The sequence below is a fragment of the Camellia sinensis genome, chromosome 6 (assembly GCF_055761805.1).
Source record: "Camellia sinensis isolate YWXY chromosome 6, ASM5576180v1, whole genome shotgun sequence".
Lineage (NCBI taxonomy): Eukaryota > Viridiplantae > Streptophyta > Magnoliopsida > Ericales > Theaceae > Camellia > Camellia sinensis.
Genome location: NC_138966.1, coordinates 70,685,594 through 70,699,898, shown reverse-complemented (window position 1 = coordinate 70,699,898; position 14,305 = coordinate 70,685,594). Strand labels below are relative to the sequence as shown.

At 39.1% G+C, this 14,305-nt stretch overlaps 1 protein-coding gene across 32 annotated transcripts in view; it reads right to left on the bottom strand.

Annotated features, from left to right (window-relative positions):
- Nucleotides 1-14,305, bottom strand: part of LOC114316730 (putative elongation factor TypA-like SVR3, chloroplastic) — a 112,445-nt gene that overhangs the window by 25,058 nt on the left and 73,082 nt on the right. For 15 of the 32 annotated variants that reach the window (XM_082873942.1, XM_082873941.1, XM_082873943.1 and 12 more), the window contains exons 1-7: nucleotides 7,885-8,020; nucleotides 5,797-5,867; nucleotides 5,656-5,707; nucleotides 5,509-5,565; nucleotides 5,327-5,407; nucleotides 4,492-4,623; nucleotides 4,253-4,369 (exon numbers count right to left, since the gene is read on the bottom strand). In XM_082873942.1, coding sequence (XP_082730068.1) covers nucleotides 4,253-4,369; nucleotides 4,492-4,623; nucleotides 5,327-5,407; nucleotides 5,509-5,565; nucleotides 5,656-5,707; nucleotides 5,797-5,813 — 456 coding nt within the window. In that variant the 5' untranslated portion in view covers nucleotides 5,814-5,867; nucleotides 7,885-8,020. Of the gene's footprint in view, nucleotides 1-4,252; nucleotides 4,370-4,491; nucleotides 4,624-5,260; nucleotides 5,408-5,508; nucleotides 5,708-5,796; nucleotides 5,868-7,694; nucleotides 8,021-8,595; nucleotides 8,746-8,850; nucleotides 8,962-9,033; nucleotides 9,187-9,705; nucleotides 9,874-9,960; nucleotides 10,196-10,323; nucleotides 10,745-11,771; nucleotides 11,864-14,305 lie in introns of those variants that run through there. The other 17 variants (XM_082873935.1, XM_082873936.1, XM_082873933.1 and 14 more) reach the window with 17 other exon arrangements.

Here is a 14,305-nt window from a genome sequence, read left to right as displayed (position 1 = left end):
TCTAGGTCAACTAATTAACTTCCATAAGCTAAGTCAATTTAGAGAGAAATTCGCATTGGGATTAATTTGATTAGCATAATATAATTTTGCCACAAAAATCTAAATTAAATAGTGACAATATTACACAAGTCGCAAGATCGAAAATCCACTATGCTCATAATCATCTCTTGCGCCACAGGTGACAATTATCCAAAATTTAATTTAATTTATGCGCAAAATATTGATTTTCGAGAGTTAATCTACAAAGATTTCTCTCAACCGAATAACCTCCCACTGACTATGGCATGTCTAAAAGCATGATAAAAAATTTTAATTCCATACAATAGCATCATAATGTAGATTCACAATCAATACATGCTACATTTAATAACGGAATTAAAATAAAAAATAATTAATCATGCTATTCTAATCACAACATATTACAAACCCTAAAAAAAATAATATGCTGTATTTAATATTCAAATTATGCCATAACAGAAACTGTATCACTTCTGAAATTTTCTGAAATTTTTTTGAATTTTTCTGGAATTCTAAATAACTAATAAACACACATTAAATTAGAAATAAAAAATTCCAGAATCTGATAAACTGAAAAAATTATTCCAGTAAATAGTAAAACATTTCGGAAGTCTACAATAAAAAATTCAACCCCAGAAAATAATTTATGCAATACCATAAGCATTTTAAAGCATAAATAATGAATTATAATCACAGGAAAAATACTTTTTATTTTCATAAAATTTTCAAAATTTTACAAAAGATAGAAAATATAATTCTGAGTCTAACGGTACTAACCACGCTTAAAACAAAGCTATAACGAATTAATTATGACCATTTAACGCGATTGAGAATTTAAAAAACAAAACAAACAGACCCTTAACTTCAGCAGCCAAGCCGGTGGAGGAAAAACGGCGTGGCTCAATGCGCGCGGCTCGGCTAGCGGCTCGGTGAGCGGCGCGGCTCGGAACGCAGCTCGGCGCGCGGCTCGAGACGCGTCTCAGCACGCGGCGCGCGTGTGGCGCGAAGGGCGTGCGCGTGGACAGCGCCGCTGATGCGCGCGTGGAGGCCCGTGAGAACGCGTGAGGGCACACGGAGGCGCGTGAGAGTGCGTGGAGGCGCGTGGAAGCCTCTCACGGCGTCAGGTGGCGCGTGAGGCCCACGCTCCGCCTTCTAGGGTGTTTTCAAGTTTGATTTTTGTACTACCGGACTCCATTTTTCACAACAAAAACATTTATGGCATTAAAAATAACATTTAATGAACATAAAAATGAAGTGTATCACATTCTCAATCAATGAGAGTTGAAGTGCAAAAAACCGTGCACTTCATCTTCCTCCTCCATTAATTTTCATGCATATAATGTGTATATATTTATATAAAAAAAAATACACATATTTTAATGCATAAAAAATAAGCACGAAAAAACCCATATAGGCTCTGATACCAATGTAAGTCAGCGGATAAAAATAATTCGGATCATACCTTAATGACACAACCTCGTGGGTAAATTACGTGCTTCCAAAATCTGATCAGTCAACGAACCCAACAGTGGAGTGATACTACAAAATGAGTATCACCCACACAAGTCACAGTGCAAAATGGCTTGATCGTTGTTTTCTAGGAGAGAGTCTGGGAAAAAAGTTATGGGTAAAAACCACATAAGGTATATCTGATATACGTATATCTTTAGATTAACCATATAATCTGATATATAACCAATATCTATTGATATGATAGATATAGATATCCTGAACAGATATCTAAATAAGTTTTGAATTCAAATTCAAACTTACATAGATAATGTTCAAAAGGTTCAGGTTCAAAAGGTTCTAAGGGTCATGCCACATGGGCGCCCAATTTCTAATAGATACGTATTAACAAGAAGTGCCCTTCTATCCAGAAAAAACTTCGTTCTCTATTAGTCACTAAGGTGCCGTTTGGTAACACTTACGTTTTCAGTTTTCAGTTTATATTTACAAAAATTTTAAAAACTCAAATAAAAACTTGTTTAGTAAAATTTTTGATTTATAAATCAGTGGTCTCAGTTTATAAATTTGGCCAAAAAATGAAAATACAAAAAATGTGTTTCCATTTTGAGTTTTCAGTTTTTTTTTTTTTATCACCCAACATTAGCCACCACCCGCCACCATTTTCCACCACCGTCTTCCGCTACCACCACCCACCCTCCACCACCACCTGCCACCGCCACTCACCACCCACCTGCTACCACCACCACCACCCGCCACCACTAGCCACCAGCCGCCTGCCACCCACTCGCCACCACCACCCACCCCTCGCCGCCACTACCACCACCACCACCCACCTATCATCCACCCGCCACCATCTACCACCTGCCACTACCATTCACTGCTCGCCACTTACTTGCCACCACCACTCACCACCCACCTGCCACCACCATTCACCACCCACCACTCACCACCCACTTGCCACCACCATTCACCACCCACCACCACCACCACCTCTCACCACCCACCACCCACCCACCTGCCACCACCACCCACCACTCACCACCACCACCACCACCCACTTGCTACCACTTACCACCCGCCACCGTCACCCACCCACCCACCACCATCACCACCTGCCACTACCACCCACCACCACCACCACCACCGCCACCCACTTGCTACCACCACCCGCCACCACCCATCACCCGCCACCGTCACCCACCCACTCGCCACTACCCACTACCACCAGCCATCCGCCACCCACCTGCCACCACCACTACCACCACCCACCACCCGCTACCGTCACCCACCCACCCACCCACCACCACCACCACCACCGCCACCCACTTGCTACCACCACCCGCCACCACCCATCACCCGCCACCGTCACCCACCCACGCGCCACCACCCACTACCACCAGCCATCCGCCACCCACCTGCCACCACCACTACCACCACCCACCCACCCACCCACCCACCACCACCACCACCACCCGCCACCCACCACTACCCGCCATCGGCCACTTACCACCCACCACCCGCCACCCACCACCACCCGCCATCTACCACCCACCACCCGCCACCACCACCACCTCCCACTCACTACCATCCACCACTACCACCACCCACCACCCGCTACCGTCACCCACCCACCCACCCACCACCACCACCACCACCACCACCACCACCCGCCACCTACCCGCCACCCACCACTACCCGCCATCGGCCACTTACCACCCACCACCCGCCACCCACCACCACCCGCCATCCACCACCCACCACCCGCTACCGTCACCCACCCACCCACCCACCACCACCACCACCACCACCACCACCCGCCACCCACCACCACCCGCCATCCACCACCCACCACCCGCCACCACCACCTCCCACTCACTACCACCCACCACTCGCCACCGTCACCCAACCACTCGCCACCATCACCCACCCGCCACGACCCACCACTACCCACCGTCACCACTTTCCACCACCGTCTTTCGCCGCCACTTGCCACCACTTGCCATTTCTCACTCTTTTTTATATTTTTAAAATTTTTTGAACATTTTGTCAATTACCAAACGCGTTTGTAGTTTATGTTTTTCTAAAAATAAACAAAAAATAAACAAAAACCAATTTATAAAATTTTTGTAAATATAAACTGAAAACGTAAACGTTACCAAACAATAGATTTAGTTGCTTTAAAAATTAAGAAATCATGAGGCTTGAGCTTCAGTCATGCAGAGATTCCAATAGCACGATTCAAGCATTCATGCTTTGTTATTCTTAGGACACTGATGCACACTGAAAAGTTCAGATCTAATATAAATTTTATGAATTTGTAAAGTTGAAAAAGAAATGTGATAGCAGGTTTTGAGGATGAAACAATATATAATGTATCAAGAATATCTTATATTGTTCATAACATGCAACAATACGCTTAAGGTACTGTTGCAAATTCTCTGGGCTTGTCGCATCATTATCAAGTAACATTACAAAAGATCCATCCAGAAACAGATGAACACGAGAATTTCAGATTTCCCAACTTGTTTTTGACAAAGGGACATGACCCATGAATTAGGAAGAAATCACATGAATGCGAGAATCATGTAGTAAAGACTTACTAGTATCAATGGCTACAAACTTCGAGAATAAAATTGTTTTGATGATTCAATCAGTACTAAATTGTGAAACTAGGGAGCAAATTTTCAAAGTCACAGTTTAATAACATACCTCTCCTCTTACCCAAAAAAAAAAAAAAAGCAAACAAACAAACAAACCAACATACCTCACGGCCAACAAAAGGTGAAGTATTGATAGAAAAAGCCATTTTCACTGTAGGTTCTTCCACCTTAATGGCAGGTAGTGGCTTCCCAGAAATTTTGTCAGCAATTGTCTCACCAATCTAAGAAAAATAAATCAGTTACCACAATTTCAACAAAGAAAATGATTGATACAAATATTCATCTTACAAGTACTGTTAGAGAGAAAAAAAAATTGATCAATGCAAAACAAGTTTTTTTCTACCTGACTATCAATACCACAAACAGCACAGATATCACCAGCCTCCACAGCCTGCGCAGCAACCCTACTAAATTTCTCATACACAAAAAGTTCACTAACTCTTACATATCTGCATGTCTCATCCGTTGTGCATACCTTCAAAGATTCAAATTATTAAAATTATTAGATTTTTTTCTATGTCCACAGGAAAAAACCATAAATTATGGTAGAGGCATTTGCTTACTTAAACATGGATTAAATATCCCAAAAAAAAAGAACACAAAAAGAACTTCACTCTATACCATAAGAAAACATAGAAATTCTAGAGAAAATCTTCAGATTATAGAATCACTGCTGGAAAATCTATTTTTAGCGGCGTTTAAAAAACGCCGCCAATTCTTTTTGTGACGCTTAAGACCAAACGTCGAGGACGCGGCCGTCGCTATAGCTTTATGACGTTTTAAAAACATCATGATTTGAGTATAGGCGGCATTTTAAAAACGCCGCCAAATGTCTTACTAACAGTCTCTGAAGTCACCTTATGTTATTTAGCGACGTTTTGAAACGCCTTCATAGACATTTATACATTTTAAAAATTTAGCCGTTAGGGTTGAGATATAGTGACGTTTAAAAAACGCCGCCATAGCTTCTTTTTTTAAAAAAAAAATTGTGTTAATTTTATGTGGTTGAATAAAAAAAATACCTATGATAAACAAATAATTGATATTTATTAAAATAATAAATAAACTAAGCTTGAAAACAAAATTAAAATACCCGTCATAGACATTTATACATTTTTTTAAAAATAATAAATACTACATGTTTCAGTCATGTCATCGAAGTCACTGTCACCACCAACATTTTCATCTTCCGGGTTCCGAACGTAGCGGCTCATAAAATAACTAGTGTCAAGTGCTTCAGCCGAAGGTATAAACATGGCCTGCACATAACAAGTGAACATTGGTGAGTTTGCAAATTCATTAACAATTGATTGCTTTCTGTTAAAAAACAAAAAAGAAGAAGAAGATTCAAACAAAGGACCTTCTGCCTTGCAAGCGTGTCCCACTTGATATCCTTAAAGAAAAAATGTTGCTTTACCTGCAAAAATTAACTTACAGCCTTGCGTAGTTTCTATTGCCATCATCACTTGCAAATAAGCCTCGATTAAATGTAGAAAATTGCTTTTACCTCTCTGGCCCCTGTTGCACCTAATCTTTGAACTGGATTTTCTATCAGCAATCTGAAATAAAGAAGAAAAAAAATATGTAGTTGCTAAATACATCTTTCTGGGAAATTTCTCAAATACAAAAGGACCCAAATGACTAGTACATCAATAAGAGTTCCATATAGCTGCCCGATATTAGTATCCATGGATCCTTAATTCTCTGCTGCTGAAGCAGCTGAACAGCAAACATGCATAAAAGTTGGACAAAGTAAAATGGAAACACATTTCTAATACATTTAAATATAATGCAAAATATAAAATGACAATTCAAAACAGAATCAGAGTAGGTTATTTGAAATACCTTCCTACTTGAGAATGTACATGCTTCAATTATAGAGGAGAAAGATCAATAGTCATAAACTTTTGATGATTTTACTTTCACCAAAATTCTCCAATAATCATTATTAAGAATTTAAGCTTGCTAGTGAAAAATATCAGACATTATAGTCATTTAAGTCAAGAATGAAAAAAATAAGACTTATTATTAAGAATTTAAGCTTGCTACTTGAGAACTGTATGCCTTTGAAAAGAACAGCAATGAAATTAAATTACCTCCTCACTGAGTTCTTCGACATCTTTAAAAAAAAAAACAAAGAAACAAATAAATAAATCTGATCCAAACAAGACTTATTCAGCAGCAAATTACGCATTCATGAAACTAAGGTCCATTTGGGGTTAAACTTGTTTAAAAGATGCTTACCTGGAGGTGATAATGAAATAAGCTGTGACCTCTGTTGTCAGAATCTTACGATTCGCGATTCGATACGCAATTTTTACAAAATCGATACGAATCTATGAGTGAATCTATTTTGAAAGTGAATCTCTAGTGAATCGCACGATTCACAATCGATTCACGATTCGATTCACTTTTTACGATTAATGTAATTTTTGAAATTATAGTATTCGACATATTTTCGACTCATTTTTTTTCATCTTTTTAGTGAAAATGATATAATAATAGCATTTAATATTAAAATAACCAACATATATATATGATTTGTTGTTATTTTAGTGATCATGGAGTTTTTTATAGGATCTAATCAGATTCAGTCAGATCTAATATATTTTTAACCTTTCTTCTCATTTTTTTTCCCCTTCAAAAAATTGTAATATATCTTCTAAAGATGTTTAAGATTAAAGTTGCACTATGAATTATCTATTACTATTTTATTATATTGAATATTACATGTGTAAGGTCAGTTATACTTTTTAAAATATTTTAGGCTTTAAAAGAAGATATCCTAAATAATTCTTTCTTATTATTTGCTCACTCTTACTTAGAAAAGTATATATGCTTATTGTCCAAATATCAATATCGTTGTTAGCTATTGTTATTTTAGAAATTAATAGTTTGTCTATTTGGTTATTATCTTTATTAAGAATGGTTGATAAAAAATATATATATATAAAAAAAAGGTAAGATGATGATTTTACATAGAAACCTTTGTTAACTTCTTACCTATTAAATTACATGATTATCATTCAAAATAACATTATTGTTAATTTAAGTCTAAATATTTTATATTCATAAGATATATTTAACATCTAAATATGTAGATATATGTTTTTATATAATTTAGAAAAAGTGACCGAATCTTTACGATTCACGATTCGATTCGATTCACGATTCGGTACGAGGCCATTTCGATTCACAATACGAATCTCGATTTGACAACTATGGCTGTGACTATTGATAAAGGTTGTTTAAATTTTCTAAAATAGTAAAATGCTGGGAATTGTCACTTTTACTTGGCAGCGATTTTGAAAATTGTTATAATTGATTGTACTTAATGGACTATATTTAATAAATAAGCTAAGAAACACCTCCATAATCAGGATATCTACTTAATTTTAAGCCACTCCTATCATTACCAAACAACTTGTTTTGGTGCTTCTTAAAAATAAGAAAAAGCACCATCAAATAATCAAAACCCGAACAGGTTTAGCATCTATTTGGAACCTGGATGCCATACAATTTTACAGTTATTTCAAACAACAGGAAGCAGGAAACGGGATCTCAAGCCCACAGTTATATTCCAGGTACTTCACAAGAACAGAAACAAAAAGGTGCCTAGTTTGTGCAACAAAAATAACAATAACAACAATAATGTACATACACCAATTGTTGACAGAACATGGTGAGAGAAGCGTAAATCTTAGACATTATTTCAAATTGGAGCAGCAATTCTTACTAAGATTAGTGCCTGTTCTGAGAAAATCAGGACGAAGAGTGGAAGGAAATCTGAAGACCGTTCCCACCAATTCCAGCAATCAAAGATTGGAATCCACAGGTCTCAAGCTCCGCAATTACTTTATCAACAATTGTTCCTGATAACATGCATGTAGTCAAAGGAAACATTTACAAAACTAATATTGTTAAACATATGTATTCATAAATTGAGTTCAATGGATTTGCTTGCTCACATTTTTTTCTTTTACCATGACAACTCAAATGCATGTATAGACTAATGAGAGCATAATTTTATTAAAATGGACGCTTGAAATAAGGATTCTGTCACTGAACCCAAATCCTCTTCTAATGGCACTTCAAAATTAGTCATATTTAGAATCCCATTAAGCTCCCAGATTTTTGCTAGTCATTAATAATCTTTCTACGATAATCTGTTAATCTAATTGAACCAATGCCTTTATTTTTGGATGAGAAGCAAACTGAATCAGTAGTTTAGAAAAAGTAACAGGGAAAAAAAAAATCTAGAGCACCATTCCACATATCATTGATGTTATGATCCTATTTCTCAAAACCTAAACAAAGATAGTCAAGGGAATAATATGTATGAAATATTATCTATGTTCTAATGCAGTGACACACCTTCTAAAAGTGACAACGAATGTGACATGCATACAGATGCAACAAAGTTACAAACACAGTCAAGAACAGAAACCTTGCCGCCACAGGCTGACATTACATAAGAGTCATTCTTTGAGAGTGCTATGCAAGGCACTGCTTCCTCAAGGTTGACACCTGTGACATCATTAGTCATAACAAGACCACTGTTTGGTTGCCATTGTTGTGGAACAACATTGGCAGTGGCCTTTAGACCCTCACCGAGTTCAGAATTCTCCTCCACAAATATCGACTAATAAAAGAAAAGAAACAGGAAAACATGCAAATGAAATTACTCCCAACTTGCTATTACCTTTCCACCTGGATTTTGTTCACTGCGTGTCCACTTCCATAACTTCTGAATGCCATTAGACCCAAGTGCCAATACACCAAAACCGGAATTTGTATAGAGTAGTCGAGCAACCTGGATGTAGATGTGTCAGGCGAGCGTAATCCGATAGATAGATTCTGCAGCAACAAATGAGTAGGAACACACCTTGTTGACTGCATCCATGCTGTCTGGCATGGTAACCTGCCGGCATTGAGCAGGATCTATAATTTCGGCCAACTGCCAGGGTTTGGTTTTATCAGTTACATCATCCAAAGTTTTTGGCTTTTCCATGTTTCTAGCCATAGGATCAACTCCATTCTAGGGGGTAAACCAAAATGTATAATCAGTCCAAAAGAAACAAATGTGACATTGTACATAAAAAATAAAAGAATAAAAAGTTGCTTGGCAGTCATAGAATCACTCTATTTTGGTCATTCTCTGTGTTCCATTCAAAATGGAACATGCTCATCGTGTGACAAAAGTCAACAGTATTCATGGGCAGGCACCTCTTAAACATGCACTGGTGTACTGTGATTGGAACCAAGTATATAATGTAAAATTCAGTTCTAACATATAAAACTCCAGTCTAGACAATCAGCATACATAATTACTGCAGCAACAAACATTTGGCATACAAAGGGGGAGGTGGAAACAAAACAAAAGTGGTTTGGTTTTCAGAATTTGTTTTCTGAATAAATTTCAAAAAAAAAGAAGAACCAGAAACCTGATCAATGAACCCAAAGGTCTTTATCGATCCCATGATATAAATACTTCAACCCAAATATATATATGTAAATATTATATAATAAAAAAATGAAAACTTAAGCATTGAAGGACCTTAATTGCAGCAGATTCAATAGGTGATCTTAATGCTTCAAAGGACGGGGCTTCAACTACTCTTAAAGATCTAAGACCAGCAGTGGTAGCGAGTATCTTTATTCCATTGTCTGCTGTAGTAACAGCGAGAAGATTTCTTTCCTTGTTGAATCTCAAGCGAGGAAGACTCTTTTAAGGCAAAAAAATGTCATAAAGTAAGAGCTGAATTCAAACAAGCTGGGTGTTTCCCAAAACGACTATAAAGATTACACTGACCGGAAGTCCACCCTCTGCATCCATACTAGTGAGAATGTCATTATTGTCCATGTTCCAAAACTTTATTTGGTGATCTTCACCCACGGCCAAAAAGTGGTTTTGAGTTGTGTCAAACTGCACAACACCAACAGATTTCTTTCTGAACCCAGAGTATGTCCTCTTTATTGCTCCTTCACTTTCATTCCATTCAACAAGGAAAGAATCCCCATCTTTACCCGTTCCGCAAGAGAACAATCTGAAAGAAAGGATAAGGAATGAAGAGAAGAGGCTGAATGATTAACAGGATTTGACCAGCTATACTTCATCAAGGGATTCAAAAACACAAAAAGAGCAGGGGTACAAGAAAATGATCAAGGAACCAACCTACATCATGTTTGATATCTTTAATTTCAATAACCTTACCTACTTCCATCGGCACTGTAAAGCATAGTAGTACATGAGTGTCCAGGAGCATCGTAGTCAACTCTAGATCCACTAAAAAACTGAACTTCCACAAAACAAAAGTCTATCTCTAACAGCAATAACGGCCTACTGTTCCCATTAATTAAGAGGTAAAATTGTGGTTGAAAATAGTACCTATCTTATCAATATCTTACAATTTGTGATTTGATTCACGATTCAAATCATGATTCATGCATAGATCGATGTGAATCTATTTTGGGACAGAATCGATGGTGAATCGCATGATTCACAATTCGATTCATGTTAAACGATTCAAAATGAGTTTCAAGGGGATGGTTTCCAAGATTTTCTTCTCAATGTCTCCCCCAAGCTTAGCAGTCATATCAGATGCAATGAACCCTGGGGCAACAGCATTAACCTGTTGAACCAAAAAACAAAAACAAAAAAACTTCAATAAAATTGGTTTCTATTTACTACTCACCTACTCACTAGAATTTAGTGGACTACTTTGGGAGGACTAGAATTTAGAATAATGAGAATCGTAAAAGCAAAAAAATGCATGTGAAAGGTCAAAAAAAATCTAATAAAATACCCATACCTTTTAAACATTCCACCTTTGGCTGCCTTTGGATACTTGAAAGGGCAGCTTTGAAGTTCTCTAGTGATAGGAACCCAGAATCCAAATTCATATGACTAACAGTAGAGAACCTAGTGTCAGGGACCACCAATACTCATAAATAAGGTTTAGGATGAAATTAATTACAGCAGTACAACTTCAAACTAGAATTCTATGCTTCCAGGACAGAAAAACTTACAGAATATGTGGAATCAGAATTTGATAATGTATCAATAATTTGTTTGAATCTCTCCTCGGCCAATACATTCTGATAGATGTCAAGGAGTTCTTACCGCATGCCCCACAACATTAAGATTCAGGAACAATAGATATTATCATCAAAGCTCTAAAAACTGCCCTGGGAATACATAAACAAATAATTTCTCTAGTGATAGCAAATGCACTCAGCGTGCAAATTATTAAGCCTAAGCTTGTGGTGCATGGGAAACTAGTTAGTTCTTGACTGGACTTCAGCCACTCAAACTGTAAGGACATAAAAAGGCCCATTACAAACTGAGGTAAGGTTTAGATGAAGGATACTGGATATATGTGAAGACAAATGTGTCATATTATGAGATGTGACTTTATCTATCCGAACCAACTTGATTGAGACACAAGTGCTTAGTTTGGTTTGGTCTGGTTTATTTATCTATCCGCCAAGTTCACAAATACATGCATGCATACACACAATTGAATACATAATATACACACACACATAAAACATTATGGTTACTGTCAGAAAAGGGGGAAAAAAAAAACAAGGGAAGAGAAAGAAAGTGAAAGAAAGACAAACCAGTTCTGTCAATGGAAGAATCAACCAAAGAGGTCTGATGATCTTGACCTTCATCTCTCTCTCCCTCTCCCATGGCCTTCTTCCAAACTGCCCTTCAATTCAAATTTACAAATTCAACAATAATAAACCCTTTTAGCATATATACATACACACATATATATAGATGGTTGGTGGGTCTTACAAGTCATTATAGTGGACTACTTTTAGAGCAAGAGACAAACTAACAAGTGCATTTTTGTGTCTCTTTTTGTGTTTTGTGTGCAGTGAAAAATAATAGAAAATAGGGTCCAAGGTAAGTTGCGGAGACTTACGGAATTAGCACGGGACTCTCGGTTTGAGAACTAAATCTAAAAATGCACTTTTTTCACACTTATGCTTGAGAATAAGCCGTCGGGGGCCAAAATCGTGTAACAGTCACGAGAAGGACCGGGGAACACGTCAAACGCCCCGGGAGGGACCGATGTAAGTTGTGAAAACTTATAGAACTAGCACGGGACTCCCGGTTTAAAAACTAAGTCCGAAACAGCACTTTCCTCGCACCTAAGCTTGAAAATAGTCCAGCGGGGGGGCCAAAATCGTGTGACTGTCAAGAGAAGGTCCGGGGAACACCACAAACACCTAGGGATGGACCAACGTGAGTTCTGGAAACTTACGGAACTCGCACGGGACTCCCGATTTGGAAACTAAGTCAAAAAATGCACTTCCTAAACACTTAAGTTTGAAAATAGGCCATCGGAGGCCAAAAAAATCCTGTAACAGTCCCGAGAAGGCCCGTGGAACACCTCCAACACCTCAGGAGAAACCAATGTAAGTTGTGGAAACTTACGGAACTAGCGCGGGACTTCCGGTTTGAAAATTAGGTCGGAAAGGGTACTTTTTTCACACTTAAGCTTTGAAAACAGGCCTCGGCGGGCCGAACCGTGTAACGATCACGAGAAGGCCCGAGAAACACCTCAAACATCTCAGGAGGGACCAATTTGAGTTGTGAAAACTTAACGAACAGGCACGGGACTCCCGACTTGAAAACTAGGTTAGAAAATACACTTATCTAACACTTAAGCTTGGAAGTAGGCCCTCGGGGGGCCAAAATCATGTAACAGTCGCAACAAGGGCCGAGAACACCTCAAACACCTCGGGAGTGACCAACGCGAGCTATAAAAACTTACGGAACTAGCACGGGGACTCCCAATTTGAAAACTAAGTTGGAAAGAGACATTTTTTCCACACTTAAGCTTGGAAATAGGACACCGGGGGTGGGGGGGCCAAAACCGTGTCACAGTCATGAGAAGGACTGAAAAATGCCATAAACACCTCGGGAGGGTCCAAGGTAAGTTGCGGAGACTTACGGAACTAGCACGGGACTCTCGGTTTGAGAACTAAATCAAAAAATACACTTTTTTCACACTTAAGCTCGAGAATAAGCCATTGGAGGCCAAAATCATGTAACAGTCACGAGAAGACCCGGGGAACACGTTAAACACCCCGGGAGGGACCAATGTAAGTTGTGAAAATTTACGGGACTACTGATTTGAAAACTATGTCCGAAACGGCACTTTTCTCGCACCTAAGCTTGAAAATAGTCCATCGGGGGGCCAAAATCATGTGACTGTCAAGAGAAGGTCCGGGGAACACCTCAAACACCTAGGGAGGGACCAACGTGAGTTTTTGAAACTTACGGAACTCGCATGTGACTCCCGGTTTGGAAACAAAGTCAAAAAATGCACTTCTTAACCACTTAAGTTTGAAAATAAGCCCTCGGGGGCTAAAAAAATCCTGTAACAGTCCCGAGAAGGCCTGTGGAACACCTCCAACACCTCGGGAGAAACCAATGTAAGTTGTGGAAACTTACGGAACTAGCGCGGGACTTCCGGTTTGAAAACTAGGTCGGAAAGGGTACTTTTTTTCACACTTGAGCTTTGAAAACAGGCCTCGGCGGGCCGAAACGTGTAACAATCACGAGAAGGTCCGGGAAACACCTCGAACATCTCAGGAGAGACCAATTTGAGTTGTGAAAACTTAACGAACAGGCACGGGACTCCCGATTTGAAAACTAGGTCGGAAAATACACTTTTCTAACACTTAAGCTTGGAAGTAGGCCATCAGGGGCCAAAATCATGTAACAGTCGCAAGAAGGGACGGGAACACCTCAAACACCTCAGGAGTGACCAACGCGAGCTGTGAAAACTTACGGAACTAGCACGGCGACTCCTGGTTTGAAAACTAAGTTGGAAAGAGACACTTTTCCACACTTAAGCTTGGAAATAGGACACTGGGGGGTGAGCGCGGCCAAAACCGTGTCACAGTCACGAGAAGGACCGGGAAATGCCCCAAACACCTCAGGAGGGTCCAAGGTAAGTTGCGGAGACTTACGAAACTAGCACGGGACTCTCGGTTTGAGAACTAAATCAAAAAATGTACTTTTTTCACACTTAAGCTCGAGAATATGCCGTCGGGGGCCAAAGTCGTGTAACAGTCACGAGAAGGCCCGGGGAACACGTCAAACACCCCGGGAGGGACCGATGTAAGTTGTGAAA